The sequence below is a fragment of the Schistocerca serialis genome, chromosome 2 (assembly GCF_023864345.2).
Source record: "Schistocerca serialis cubense isolate TAMUIC-IGC-003099 chromosome 2, iqSchSeri2.2, whole genome shotgun sequence".
NCBI classification, from domain to species: domain Eukaryota; kingdom Metazoa; phylum Arthropoda; class Insecta; order Orthoptera; family Acrididae; genus Schistocerca; species Schistocerca serialis.
The window spans coordinates 838,963,166-838,978,189 of record NC_064639.1 but is presented as its reverse complement, the minus strand read 5'-3'; the positions used below and the strand labels follow the sequence as shown (position 1 = coordinate 838,978,189).

The window sequence follows — 15,024 nt, the reverse complement described above, 5'->3', positions numbered from 1 at the left end:
ATTTTAGAGCCTATGTTTACTAGACTGTTTTTACTTTGAATGGCTGTTCCTGTCATATCCCCGTGTATGGACTATTCTCCCAGGGATACCCCATGAACAACTGTGCTGCAGTTACTGCACAGCATTCTGTATGTGGCTTCTGTTCTGTGTGATATACTTATTGTGTGCTGGTAACAACATTACCCTCCCCTCTGCACTGAACTGCCAATACTAACAAATGATTTGAATCAAATTTTGATACTTATCTGCTCTTTGTTCATGTAGCCATACAGTATTTGTTCTCTTCGTTTATTTCCCACCACTACAGTAGATCAAATTTTATGATAAAAGTCAACTGTGCTTGTTTGCAGCAAATGTTGACCGTCTAGAAGTTTGTCATATTTAAAAACTCTTATTTAATTGGATGAGTTCCCTGTACAGAATTGTTATCTAAAAACTGTTCTGGGAACCATAGATGTTATCCGTCAGGTTATTTATACCAGTTTCACAAACAATAACAATGTTATTGCTGTTCCTAGAGGTGTGCTGGATATTACTCTCACTTCTGACACTGTCTCCCCATTAAGAAAGGCAAGCTAAGTTTTTGTTTGCTAATAAGTCTTCAGTCTGATTCCATAGTTGCTGCAGTTTTTCCTGATAATGATAATAATAATAATAATTTTCTTAAATTGTCTACCTGTCCATAATGTAGGTTTTTTATGTCAATGAATCCCCTTCCTCCTTCCTTTCTGCTTAATGTGGAGGCCCGGGAAAAGAATCGGTCTCCAGTATGTTCTGCCAATCGTAAAAGGCGACGAAAAGAACAAACCACTAATAGGGCTAACCCCCCTTCTAGTGTGATTACTTGGTTCAGGACAGAACTAAAGAAGCCTCGGACAAGCGCCGTCATGGTCGGGGACGACGCTTGAACCCTATGCCCGCCCACAATTGTAACGACACTGCTAGCCAACTGGAAAATGATTTAAATCCAAATAGAGGTGTTTTGCAGGATATGCTTCCTGCAACCACCCTAGAAGGAAAACAAAGACAGAGGATGAGATGGTCAGATGAAGTTAATCGACGCCTCATGTTCTGTTATTACCAAGCAACAAACCTAGGAACCAACACAACTGGATACAGATCACAAGTATACACAACATTTATTACCAGATACCCAGAATTAAAATTTTTAACAGAACAACGACTAGCTGATCAGATCCGTGTAATAATCAAAAATAACAGGATACCCCAGTCAGAATTAGAAAACATCAAACAACAAGTACAACAAATACTGGAACAAAATAATGTGCAATTAGAAGAAGAAGAAAATACAGTAATGGACTCAAACATCCCAGAGAAAACAAACAAAGAACAAAACGTGTCAATTAAACAATCAGAGGAAAACGAAATCTTAAGACAGCCACCAGAACAAGCACAAATAGAACATGAAGTGAAACACATGTTAGATATAGAAGAAAAATTTCAGTTGACATATATAGAATACAAAGACACAAATACAGACATTAGACCATTCTTGCATAGACCACCAAATAACCCACAAGTCGAAACAACAATAACAACTATCAACACAATCATACACAACAAAATAAATGAAAATACAACTATGGAAGAGTTACAACTACTGGTTTATGTAGGAGCCCTCACTACACTAAATATACACACTAGGCAGAGATCAGAACCAACGAATACACAGAAGAAACCCACAAAACCAGCATGGCAACACAGGCTACAGATCAGAATAGAAAAACTGAGAAAAGACATCGGACAGCTAACACAATTTATAAGAAATGAAATATCAGACAAAAAACGAAAAAGGTTAGGTAAAATCTCACAACAAGAAGCAATAGAGCAATTAGATGAAAAGAAGCAGAAATTACAAGCATTGGCCAAACGACTTAGAAGATACAAAAAAAGTGAAAATAGAAGGAAATAAAACCAAACATTCAACACAGACCAAAAGAAATTTTACCAGACAATAGATAACACACGCATTAAAATAGACAATCCACCAAACATAACAGACATGGAACACTTCTGGAGCAACATAACAGACATGCACGGTGGATACAAGCAGAAACAGACTCATACAAGATGATACCACAAATGCCTGAAGTGATAATTTTGCAACATGAAGTCACCCGAGCAATTAATTCTACGCACAATTGGAAAGCCCCTGGAAATGATAAAATAGCAAATTTCTGGCTAAAGAAGTTCACCTCAACACATTCACATCTAACTAAATTATTTAACAATTACATTGCAGACCCATACACATTCCATGATACACTTACACATGGAATAACCTATCTGAAACCTAAAGATCAAGCAGACACAGCAAACCCAGCTAAATATCGCCCTATAACATGCCTACCAACTATCTACAAAATATTAACTTCAGTCATTACACAGAAATTAATGACACATACAACACAGAACAAAATTATAAATGAAGAACAAAAAGGCTGCTGCAAACGAGCACGTGGATGTAAAGAGCAACTGATAATAGATACATAGGTGACATATCAAGCTAAAACCAAACAAAGGTCGCTACACTATGCATACATTGATTACCAAAAAGCTTTTGATAGTGTACCCCACTCATGGTTACTACAGATATTGGAAATATACAAAGTAGATCCTAAATTGATACAGTTCCTAAACATAGTAATGAAAAACTGGAAAACCACACTTAATATCCAAACAAATTCAGATAATATCACATCACAGCCAATACAGATTAAGCGTGGAATATACCAAGGAGACTCATTAAGTCCTTTCTGGTTCTGTCTTGCTCTGAACCCACTATCCAACATGCTAAATAATACAAATTATGGATATAATATTACTGGAACATACCCACACAAAATCACACATTTGCTATACATGGATGATCTAAAGCTGCTGGCAGCAACCAATCAACAACTCAACCAATTACTAAAGATAACAGAAGTATTCAGCAATGATATAAATGTGGCTTTTGGAACAGACAAATGTAAGAAAAATAGCATAGTCAAGGGAAAACACACTAAACAAGAAGATTACATATTGGATAACCACAGTGACTCCATAGAAGCGATGGAAAAAACAGATGCCTATAAATATCTAGGATACAGACAAAAAATAGGAATAGATAATACAAATATTAAAGAAGAACTAAAAGAAAAATATAGACAAAGACTAACAAAAATACTGAAAACAGAATTGACAGCAACAAACAAGACAAAAGCTATAAATACTTATGCTATACCAATATTGACCTACTCATTTGGAGTAGTGAAATGGAGTAACACAGACCTAGAAACACTCAATACACTTACACGGTCACAATGCCACAAATATAGAATACATCACATACATTCAGCAACAGAAAGATTCACATTAAGCAGAAAGGAAGGAGGAAGGGGATTTATCGACATAAAAAACCTACATTATGGACAGGTAGACAATTTAAGAAAATTCTTTCTAGAATGAGCAGAAACTAGCAAAATACACAAAGCAATCACTCATATAAATACATCGGCTACACCACTGCAATTTCATAACCACTTCTACAACCCTTTAGATCACATAACATCAACAGATACGAAGAAAGTAAATTGGAAAAAGAAAACACTACATGGCAAGCATCCGTATCATCTAACACAGCCACACATCGATCAAGACGCATCCAACACATGGCTAAGAAAAGGCAATATATACAGTGAGACGGAAGGATTCATGATTGCAATACAGGATCAAACAATAAACACCAGATATTACAGCAAGCATATTATTAAAGATCCCAATACCACAACAGATAAATGCAGACTTTGCAAACAACAAATAGAAACAGTAGATCACACCACCAGCGGATGTACAATACTAGCAAATACAGAATACCCCAGAAGACATGACAATGTAGCAAAAATAATACATCAACAACTTGCCATAAAACATAAACTAATAAAACAACACGTTCCGACATACAAGTATGCACCACAAAATGTACTGGAGAATGATGAATACAAATTATACCGGAACAGAACCATTATAACAGGTAAAACAACACCACATAATAAACCTGACATCATACTCACCAATAAAAAGAAGAAATTAACACAACTAATCGAAATATCCATACCCAATACAACAAATATACAGAAGAAAACAGGAGAAAAAATTGAAAAATACATCCAACTGGCTGAGGAAGTCAAGGATTTGTGGCATCAGGATAAAGTTGATATTATACTGATTATACTATCAACTACAGGAGTCATACCGCACAATATCCACCAGTACATCAACACAATACAGCTACATCCAAACGTATATATACAATTAAAGAAATCTGTAATTATTGATACATGTTCAATAACCCGAAAGTTCCTAAATGCAATGTAACATATACCGTACAGTTAAAAGGAAGTCACGCTTGATCAAGGTCCGCGTCACTTTTATTTTTGACCAGACATAACGTCTGAGAAAAGAAAGAATAATAATAATAATAATAATAAGTTGGTCCTTGCCACCTACAACCTTTGGCATGCTGTGAACAAACAGAGCAGTCAGGTATTAATGACAAAGTGGATCATATTAGTAGCATCCACATACAGTGTGCAGATGATGTAGTTACGTATGTGAAAGTGTTCTCTCATTGAAATTGTGGCAATATCCTGTCAGATCTGGATAAAATGTAAACACTGTATAGAGACTGGAAATTGTTTCTTAATTTAGATGAATCCATACTTGTCTACTTCATGAAACATGAAAGTGTAATGTTCTTTTATTTTCTTGACAGTATTTTTCATTGAGATATTTTTGTTTGTTATTGACTGTAGTAGGTGTTGTCCCCCTTCTTGCAGCGGTGTACCGTAGGTCTCTAGAAGAGCGTAGCATTCCAAAGGATTGGGAAAGGGCACAGGTCATACCCATCTTCAAGAAGGGACATCGAACAGATGTTCAGAACTATAGACCTATATCTTTAATGTCAATCAGTTGTAGAATTTTTTTAGGAACACGTATTAAGTTCGAGTATAATGACTTTTCTGGAGACTAGAAATCTACTCTGTAGGGATCAGCATGGGTTTTGAGAAAGACGATCGTGTGAAACCCACCTCGCGCTATTTGTCCACGAGACTCAGAGGGCCATAGACACGGTTTCCCAGGTAGATGCCGTGTTTCTTGACTTCCGCAAGGCGTTCGATACAGTTCCCCACAGTCATTTAATGAAGCATATGGACTATCAGACCAATTGTGTGATTGGATTGAAGAGTTCCTAGATACCAGAATGCAGCATGTCATTCTCAATGGAGAGAAGTCTTCCGAAGTAAGAGTGATTTCAGGTGTGCCGCAGGGGAGTGTCGTAGGACCATTGCTATTCACAATATACATAAATGACCTTGTGGATGACGTCAGAAGTTCACTGAGGCTTTTTGCGGATGATGCTGTGGTATATTGAGAGGTTGTAACAATGGAAAATTGTACTGAAATGCAGGAGGATCTGCAACGAATTTACGCATGGTGCAGGGAATGGCAATTGAATCTCAATGTAGACAAGTGTAATGTGCTGCAAATACATAGAAAGGAAGATCCCTTATCGTTTAGCTACAATATAGCAAGTCCGCAACTGGAAGCAGTTAATTCCATAAATTATCTGGGAGTACGCATTAGGAGTGATTTAAAATGGAATGATCATATAAAGTTGATCATCGGTAAAGCAGATGCCAGACTGAGATTCATTGGAAGAATCCTAAGGAAGTGAAATCTGAAAACAAAGGAAGTAGGTTACTTTACGCTTGTTCACCCACTGCTTGAATACTGCTCAGCAGTGTGGGATCCGTACCAGATAGGGTTGATAGAAGAGATAGAGAAGATCCAACGGAGAGCAGTGTGCTTCATTACAGGATCATTTAGTAATCGTGAAAGCGTTACGGAGAAGATAGATAAACTCCAGTGGAAGACTCTGCAGGAGAGACGCTCAGTAGCTCGGTACGGGCTTTTGTTGTAGTTTCGAGAACATACCTTCACCGAGGAGTCAAGCAGTATATTACTCCCTCCTACGTATATCTTGCGAAGAGACCATGAGGATAAAAGCAGAGAGATTAGAGCTCACAGAGAAGCATACCGACAATCCTTCTTTCCACGAACAATACGAGACTGGAATAGAAGGGAGAAGTGATAGAGGTACACCGTCAGGTGGCTTGCGGAGTATGGATGTAGATGTAGATGTACAGGATTATTGGCTCACAACTGGAGTCAGCTAGAACATACAAACACATGAGTGTAACAGTCCTTGGAGGATATTAAGTAAAATGATCCCATAGACTCAGTTGTGGGCAAAGTAGGTGGCAAGTTCAAGGCATTGGTATGATACTGGACATCTGCAGTTGTTTCCAAAAGAGTTTGCTTACTAAACAATGTTCAGCCCATAGAATAACATTGCTCTAGTACAGAGTGACATGCTGTGTACAAACAAGGGCAGTATGAATGTTCTTAGGATAATTTGCCTCTCAGTAGTGTGTTAGAAACGTGCTGAGAAGTCCACATGTCAGACATCAATGAATGACATTGAATAACTTGTGAAAATGTGTTTAGGAAATTCTAAGAAATTATTTTAGGTTGGAATCTAAATTATAAAATATCCTTCAGTTTCCTTAGCACTGCTATTTCAGACTGTTTGAAGATACAGCCATAATTGCAATAGCAGCCACAGAGACATATAATGTATCATTCTTCCCATCCTCCACTTGTACATGGCACAATAAAAAGCAGCTCTGTCATGTCCCTTACAATGATTTGTAGAAAATAGGTGTACGGTAGATGTAAGATAATGTGACTCACTGTTGTAACATAGTAGTGCTTTTCTTTTAATTTAATGTATTTATCCATCTCCAACTGAATATTCTGCATCAAACTATGTCTAACACTGAAATAAAAAGGCAAACAAACTCCAGAATCAGTTTAAGCATTCACTTCAGTTCAGATATCAATATTGTTAACCAAGGATAGAGGACCATAAGTATTTTCCTGCCAGTTTTGTTGTAGTTACAGAAGTTACGTATTTTGTAACATAGTAAACTTACCTTTGCTTAATGATATTTAATTACAGTTGTATCAAGGTGACATAATTGGGAAGAGAATACAATTCATTATAAAACAGTTTCATATAATTCATTACTGTGTGAAATGTAATGAAACTATCTTGGCAACCTGTGTGTGTGTGTGTGTGTGTGTGTGTGTGTGTGTGTGTGTGTGTGTGTGTGTGTTTTGGAGTTAATCTGATCTTTGATTGTGGTTTTTTTTTTCTCTTTTTTTTTTCTCCAGTATCACCCATAAATGAAGAACTGAAGGTATCTTTGTTAGACTGTGCATGTGAGCTGTTGAAGAAAACTCCAATCCATGTAAAGAAGCAGGTGTATGAAGTTAAGAACATTCCTTGGCTGAGTCAGGGTGTGTATGTGTGTGTCCAGATACAGCAGCATGAAAAGTATAGGCCTCTCAGGTAGAGTGTACACTGCAACTCGAATTTATGGTATTTTCTCTTGCCATATCTTCATAACTAACATGTTCAAAAATTGCCATTTACTGTTTATTTAAAATCCATAATTATTGTAGATACTTTTTCTTGTGCTTGGAAAGTGTTAAACAGATTCTCATTGAGTGTTTTTACTGTTTGCTAATGTGTGCAAAATGCAGTTGAAAGCAGCTTAAGTTGATAAAGGAAAAGCAGTGTTCTAACCCTTTGTAGTTAGCCTATGTTTTGAAGTACAGTATTACATGAATTACAAATAATCTGATTTCATTTCAACATTTGTTATTTATAATTCTGTTCATGCATCACAAGTAGCATGTTTACATTTGAAGAAAATACCTTTGCAGTTAGTACTTGTTCGGGCAATTTCATCTCAATCCATACAGGACATAACAGTTCATGATCATGAATTTCTTTGGAAAAAATGTATGTTAGATCTCTATATAAAATGTGTTAAAAAATAAAATATTTTCATTGTAAATGGTACAGTCATTTGAAAAATGTACATTTTGTAAATAACTTTTAAAACAGTAGAGAACTAAAAAAAATTACAACTAATAAATCAAAAGTACTGGAGACCTGGCAGATGGTTCTCTTTGTAGCTCCCACTTTATATGTTCAAATTTAGATCCTCTCTCTCTCTCTCTCTCTCTCTCTCTCTCTCTCTCTCTCTCTGTCTCTCTCACACACACACACACACACACACACACACACACACACACTTATTGGCTTTCTCATAACTTACAAATTTAAGAAGAAAATACAAAAAAAATAATTATAAACAATATATAATTATAAACAATATCTTCTCTGCTCTAGCTGTGTGTATTATGAAAATATTTATTACGAAAAATTTAAAAAATCGCATTTTTATGAGTTTTTAGGAATTATTTACTTGGAAACCCCATCACAAAACTTATGAAAATTCAAATGGGCTGACTTGGAGCAGGAGAGGCACCAAAGGACATTTTAATTTTCATTATGTATACTTTTACAAATAAATTCATAAAGCTTTGTCAGCATGACCAGAAAGGATTCAGGATTCACACTTGTAGCAGTAGAAGTTCAAAAACATAACAGAATAATTTTTTTCTATGTGAAATTTCATCATTTTTTCACTTACTGTTGGCGACATCTGTTGCTATAGGTACATTTTTCTTCATAAGTAAGAGAGATTCTTCGATGAATTTTGCACAGCATACAAAACGTACATACAGGTGTATGAAACTCTAGAATTTTCCGAATCGATTAAAAACTGTGGTAAAAATTGAGATAATTAACTATAAAATTGAGCTTTTTCTAAACATGAAGCTTAAAATGTAACAGTTCATTCATTTTTTCATAAATAAAATAAATTTAGAGTTTCATACACTAGAAAGTATGGTTTGTATGCTGTGGAAAATTCATTGAAGAATCTCTCTTACTTATGAAGAAAAGTGTACCTATAGCAACAAATGCAGCCAATAGTAAATGAAAAAATGATGAAATTTCACATGTAAAAGAAAATTATTTTGTTATGTTTTTTAACTTCCACTGCTATGGGTGTGAATCCTGAATCCTCACTGGTCACGCTGACAAAGTTTTATGAATTTATTTGTAAAAGTGTAGGCAATGAAAATTAAACAAATTAAAATGTCATGGTGCCTCTCCTGCTCCAAGTTGGCCCGTTTGACATCCTACCCCCCCTTAATAGTTACTACAATCAAAGTCAACAGTACTTTTCTGTTTAAAGTGTTAGAAATTTTTCAGCATTCTGCATATTTCACATAACTGAATTTCTGGTGTAAAATACGCATGTTGGCAACACTGTTTCCAGCTCTCTTCTGTTTATCGCAATTGTTGGAAATCTGTAAGAGGTATTGCAGAAATATCTTGGTCCTGAAATAACTGTGTTACCATCACATCCATTGTGCAGGAATTGCTATACTTGCTGTCACAAGAAATTTAATGATAACCCACCTGAACAATCACTTGTCACCAGAATGTGAAATTAAGAAAGACAGATCAGATGTTTATATTCCTGAGTGTGAGATTGTTGATGCCTTGAATGTTAGCATTTCAGTTTTAGTCCCTAATATCCCCCTCCCCCTCCCATAAATGCTCAGACAAGATAAGAAGCACAAGAAGAAAACGGTATGTACAAAGAAAAGTGGAAGAACTTGAAACAAGTTTTACACAGACAACATCAAAACTTTGTGACATGTATAATGTAGATGCACTTGGTGCAGAACCTGAAGATAGTGACATTGTGCACCCAATGTGATGTGTGGTTTCAAAAAATAAATACTGCTATCTCAGCAGCCATATGTACTGAGAAGGTGCATTTACTGATTCCACATAGCTACTTCAAGCAGTTGATACGGAAATACATACCCTCTTCTACACATTATTTAATTTCAAAAGCTCATAAATAAAGAATGAAATAGGTATTTGGGCATGCCCAGATTCCTGTGGTGGGCATCCATTGCAAGATGATATGCTTAATGTTGCTCTGGGATATTACCTAGGTGATGACAAAGATTGCAACAGGCAAAGTCCTAATCAGGCTGATGTTATCCCAGTTCGTGAGAATTGTGAAAAAATTAAAAAGGCAAAGAGACATACATATAACGAGATCAGTAAGTGAAGCGTATCTCCTAACAAAACAGGAGAACCCAAATTTAAAAACTGGTGTCATAAAATTCTGCTCTTTACGACCAGAATGGGTAAAATGCCAGCTAGTGAAGGAACTATGCACATGTATTGAATGTACTAATTTGAAGCTTATTTGTGTAACCATAAGTAGTGTCACACAGAAGAAGTACACAGAGATGGACCTGATACTTTTGTGTATATGTTTAACTGCAAGATAAATGTTGGTTGCAGGAGAGTGCAAGGTGCCCTGGTGCTTAAGGGATGCCCATTGAACCACTACATTTTCAGGATACTGACAGTGACGTAACCTATGCATTTACAAGGGAGGAGAGTTGGTGAAGAAGACAGTGGTAATAGGGAAGTTTGTAACAGAGATTAGGCATTGGGTCATTTTTAGGAGTATCTCACCATCATATCCACAGTATCAGAGACAGGCCATAGCAGAAGTAAAATCAGCCACATCCCACAACACTGATACATTAGTTCTTCATTTCGACCTTGCTGAGAACTGGTCTGTTTCTTTACAGAACAGTGTTCAAAGTTACTACTGGCACACATCATAAGTGTCAGTATTCACATTTGTTGCTCACTTCCTTGGAATATCACACTGTTTTGCTTTAGTTAGTGATGGTCTCATTCATGACAGGGCCATGCAGGCTGTGCTGTCAGCATGGTAACTGATGACATAGCATCTAGAGGCCATACGTTTCATAAACACATGTATGTGACTGATGTTGTAGCATTTCACTTTAAAAACTGCTTTTAGCTTTATGAGCTTGGAAGGCATTGTACAGGAATGAAACAAAAAATGGATATTTTCAACAACAGACTATAAAAAAGTGCATCTGATGGTGTATGTCATCTCTGTGAACACTGTGTAGTACCCTGGAGTGGCATATACATTGCAACAACAGTTCTCCACGAAATGCTTTGTGTGAAATGCATAGACCTCAGTAAACTTCATAAGACTTTGTTGTGAGAAACTTCAATTCTCGTGTGTTTGACAATCAGTGGTGGATGGGACAAATAATTAGTGTCTTTCATGAGCTGGAAGATGTAACTGCCTTATTTATGACACCTCATGGTTTGACAGATTCTCTCAAATGGCCATCATCAACAGATCAGTGTGCAGTTCGAATTTCCCAAGTACTTCTCTTGTTGAATTATCCTGTCCCTGTGCAAATCCAGCTCGACTATACAAGTTCAGTGAGGGGCAGGTGAAAAAGAATTCTTTTGAACAGTGCAGTGTTGATTGACTAAAATTACCAATTTTTATTTACTTTTACTCAATATCAGCAATCAATTTAAATTTTTAAGTGTACAGGATTTTTTTACCTTGAGAGTAGCTAGGTCTAACATAAAAACTTCTCAAATTTTACACTTCAAGATATTGCCACTCTGAGTGTACATTCCATAAGTACAGTAACAAACTATTATACTATGCAATTTTTAGAAAATTCGTGGTGGCGGTTTTAGAGAAAAAAAATTATAAAAGGTGTACAGCTTTACTTCCACCGTTTGCCAGTAGGTGGTGACAACGGTAAGTAGCAGTCAAAAGAAACAGATCTCAGACATCAGGCAGTTAGCTTGGACCTCAATCAACATAACCTCATTCAAACATTAGATGATTTTTGTCTGCATCATAAAGTTGTTCTTGATTGTAAATGTCAGTTTATGAGCCTAATTTTTGTCATTTGTGGGAGGTGTTACTGTTTTGTCCAATATGAAGAAAACAGTGGCTGAGTCTCATTCAATGCTCTCAAGTACGTATGGTAAGAACACTTTTAGTGAAATAACGTGTCGTGAGTGGTTTCAATGCTTCAAGAATGGTGATTTTAACTTTGTAGACCGGCATAGTTGTGGAAGAGAGAATGTTTTCGAAGATGCAGAATTGAAGACATTGCTGAGTGAAGACTCGCATCAAACTCAATAAGAATTGGCATGATTAGTGGGAGTGACACAGCAAACCATTTCAAAATGTCTCAAGGCTATGGGAATGATTCAGAAAGAAAGAACTTGGGTTCCGTGTGAGCAGAAACCAAGAGACGATGAATGGCATTTGTGTGTTTGTGAACAGTTGCTTCAGAGGCAGAAATGGAAGGGATTTCTGCATCGCATTGTGACCGGGGATGAAAAATGGGTTCATTACGATAACCCTAAATGCAACAAATCATGGGGATATCCCAGCCATGCTTCCACATCGATGGCCAAACTGAATATTCCCAGTTCCAAGATCATGCTCTGCATTTGGTGGGACCAGCTCAGCATCGTTGGTTCTGACATTTGTTGGTTCTGAAACTGAATAAACTGCATTAGATCAAAGTCAGCAGCAACTGGAGGCATATGCGCAGGTGGTGTAGGAGGTGGATTTGGGGACCATTTTAATGAGAGGAGTGGTACAACAAATTATAAGTAGAAGCAAAGTAAAAGAAAGCACATAATTAGTAGCAGTGTGGCTCTGAAAGAAAAGATGGAAGTATTACTGATGCGCTGTGACAGAGAGATGTACAGCAAAGGCAGCATTGGTACTGAAATTCTCATCGCCAGATGTTGTGTCTGCTACTGTGGGAATCAGCACCGACAAAAACAAGGGAGGAGGGAAGTTGTGATGGCCAGTGGCAGGAATCCAAAAAGATTAACTGAACACTTTATTTCCGAAAAGAAAATAAATATAACTTGATTCCTATGCTTCCAGTGGCTCCTGCATACAAATACTTTACTTGCTATTGCTACTTGCAGGGTGCAGGCTAAATAACGTCTTCCTATTACTCAGTGCTGGTCAGTCAACGATGGGTGGCTGGTTCAATCAGCATTGAAAGGGGGCACTGGACCCTCGTCTTCCTGGAGGAGTGGTGCTGCCCATTCTTTCCAATGGCATGTGGGCCAGCACCTTCTTCATACTGTTACGCGGTGCTGTGTTGGTCAGTGTGCAGTCAGTGCCTTAGGATTGTACAAACACTGTGTGAAGTAACTGCAGAAATCGATGTGGAACTTAAAACGAATGTATCTGTGAGGACAGTATGGCAAAATTTGGCATTAATGGGCTGTGGCAGCAGATGACAAACATGTGTCTTTGCTAACAGCATGACATTACCTCCTGGCTGATGACCATAGCAGTTGGCCTCTAGATGACTAGAAAACTGTGGTCTGGTCAGATGAGTCTCAGTTTCATTTGGTAAGAGTTAATGGTAGGATTTGAGTGTGGAGCAGACCCCACGAAATCATGGACCCAAGTTATCAACAAGGTACTGTGCAACCCGGTAGTGGCTCCATAATGGTATGCACTCTGGAATGAAATTTTCACTCTACAGCGGATTGTGCGCTGATATGAAACTTCCTGGTAGATTAAAACTGTGCGCCGGACCGAGACTCGAACTCAGGACCTTTGCCTTTCACGGGCAAGTGCTCTCCGAAGAATCCTTTCTTCGAGGAGTGCTAGCTCTGCAAGGTTCGCAGGAGAGCTTCTGTGAAGTTTGGAAGGTAGGACACGAGGTACTGGCGAAATTAAAGCTGTGAGGATGGGGCGTGAGTCATGCTTGGGTAGCTCAGTTGGTAGAGCACTTGCCCACGAAAGGCAAAGGTCCCGAGTTCGAGACTCAGTCCGGCACACAGTTTTAATCTGCCAGGAAGTTTCTGTACGCACTCTGTTTATGTTGAGTGTCCTGGGTTCTCCTGTAATGGTTATTCATGGACATCATGTTGCCAAACAAGAATGGAATTTTTGTGGATGACAAGGAGAACATTGAGGACAATTCAGGCAAATGATTTGGTCACCCAGATTGCCTGACATGAATCGCATAAAACATTTATGGAATGAAATTGAGAGGACAGTTCGTGCACAGTATCCTACACTGGCAACATTTTCACAATTATGGACTGTTACAGAGGCAGCAGGGGCCAATTTTTTTGCAGCGGACCTCCAACAACTTATTGAGTCTGTGTCATGTTAAGTTTCTGCACTATGCCAGGCAAAAGGATGTCTGACATTATATTAGGAGGTATCCCAAGACGTTAGTCACCTCAGTGTATTTCTTTGTATCTGATTATATATCTAAAAACAAAGATGATGTGACTTACCAAATGAAAGTGCTGGCAGGTTGACAGACACACAAACAAACACAAACATACACACAAAATTCAAGCTTTTGCAACAAACTGTTGCCTCATCAGGAAAGAGGGAAGGAGAGGGAAAGACAAAAGGATGTGGGTTTTAAGGGAGAGGGTAAGGAGTCATTCCAATCCCGGGAGCGGAAAGACTTACCTTAGGGGGAAAAAAGGACGGGTATACACTCGCACGAATTTTGTGTGTATGTTTGTGTTTGTTTGTGTGTCTGTCGACCTGCCAGCACTTTCATTTGGTAAGTCACGTCATCTTTGTTTTTAGATATATATTTCCTACGTGGAATGTTTCCCCTCTATTATAACCATATCATTAATTTGTATCTAATTAGTTTGATTAGTTTATTTTTCTACATATTAACTAGATCAGTATTTGAAATTTTGTGCAAACAAAGGGTCTCTCAACCTTTATGGACATCCATTTATATATTTTCTTTTAATCATTCTGAGAAAACTTAATAAAATATGATATTTCTTTTCATTTGTCTGTCTTTCTTACTCTAGTGTTTTACCAGAAATAAAGACAGTATCAAAGTTTTGAATTTTTTACGCCTGTTGGTTCAGGATCACTGCAATTGAATGCCTGATGCTGCTGAACCAAACACATGACAACGTCCAACGGTCCAGCATTGAAATACAAGAGAAGGTGGCAGATGTTTTTGCTGCAATGCTCCCAGGGGTGTTGGCTGGAATCACGGCAACTCTCATGGGAGATCCTAAACAAGGGCATGCAGTCATTGTGGTGCGTAACTAGTTTGTAT

The 15,024-nt window shown here is 37.6% G+C and overlaps 1 protein-coding gene across 2 annotated transcripts in view; it reads left to right on the top strand.

The window, feature by feature from the left end:
* Nucleotides 1-15,024, top strand: part of LOC126458107 (TELO2-interacting protein 1 homolog) — a 141,818-nt gene that overhangs the window by 22,652 nt on the left and 104,142 nt on the right. For both annotated transcript variants that reach the window (XM_050094935.1, XM_050094936.1), the window contains exons 4-5: nt 7,303-7,480; nt 14,828-15,005. In XM_050094935.1, coding sequence (XP_049950892.1) covers nt 7,303-7,480; nt 14,828-15,005 — 356 coding nt within the window. The remainder of the gene's footprint in view (nt 1-7,302; nt 7,481-14,827; nt 15,006-15,024) is intronic.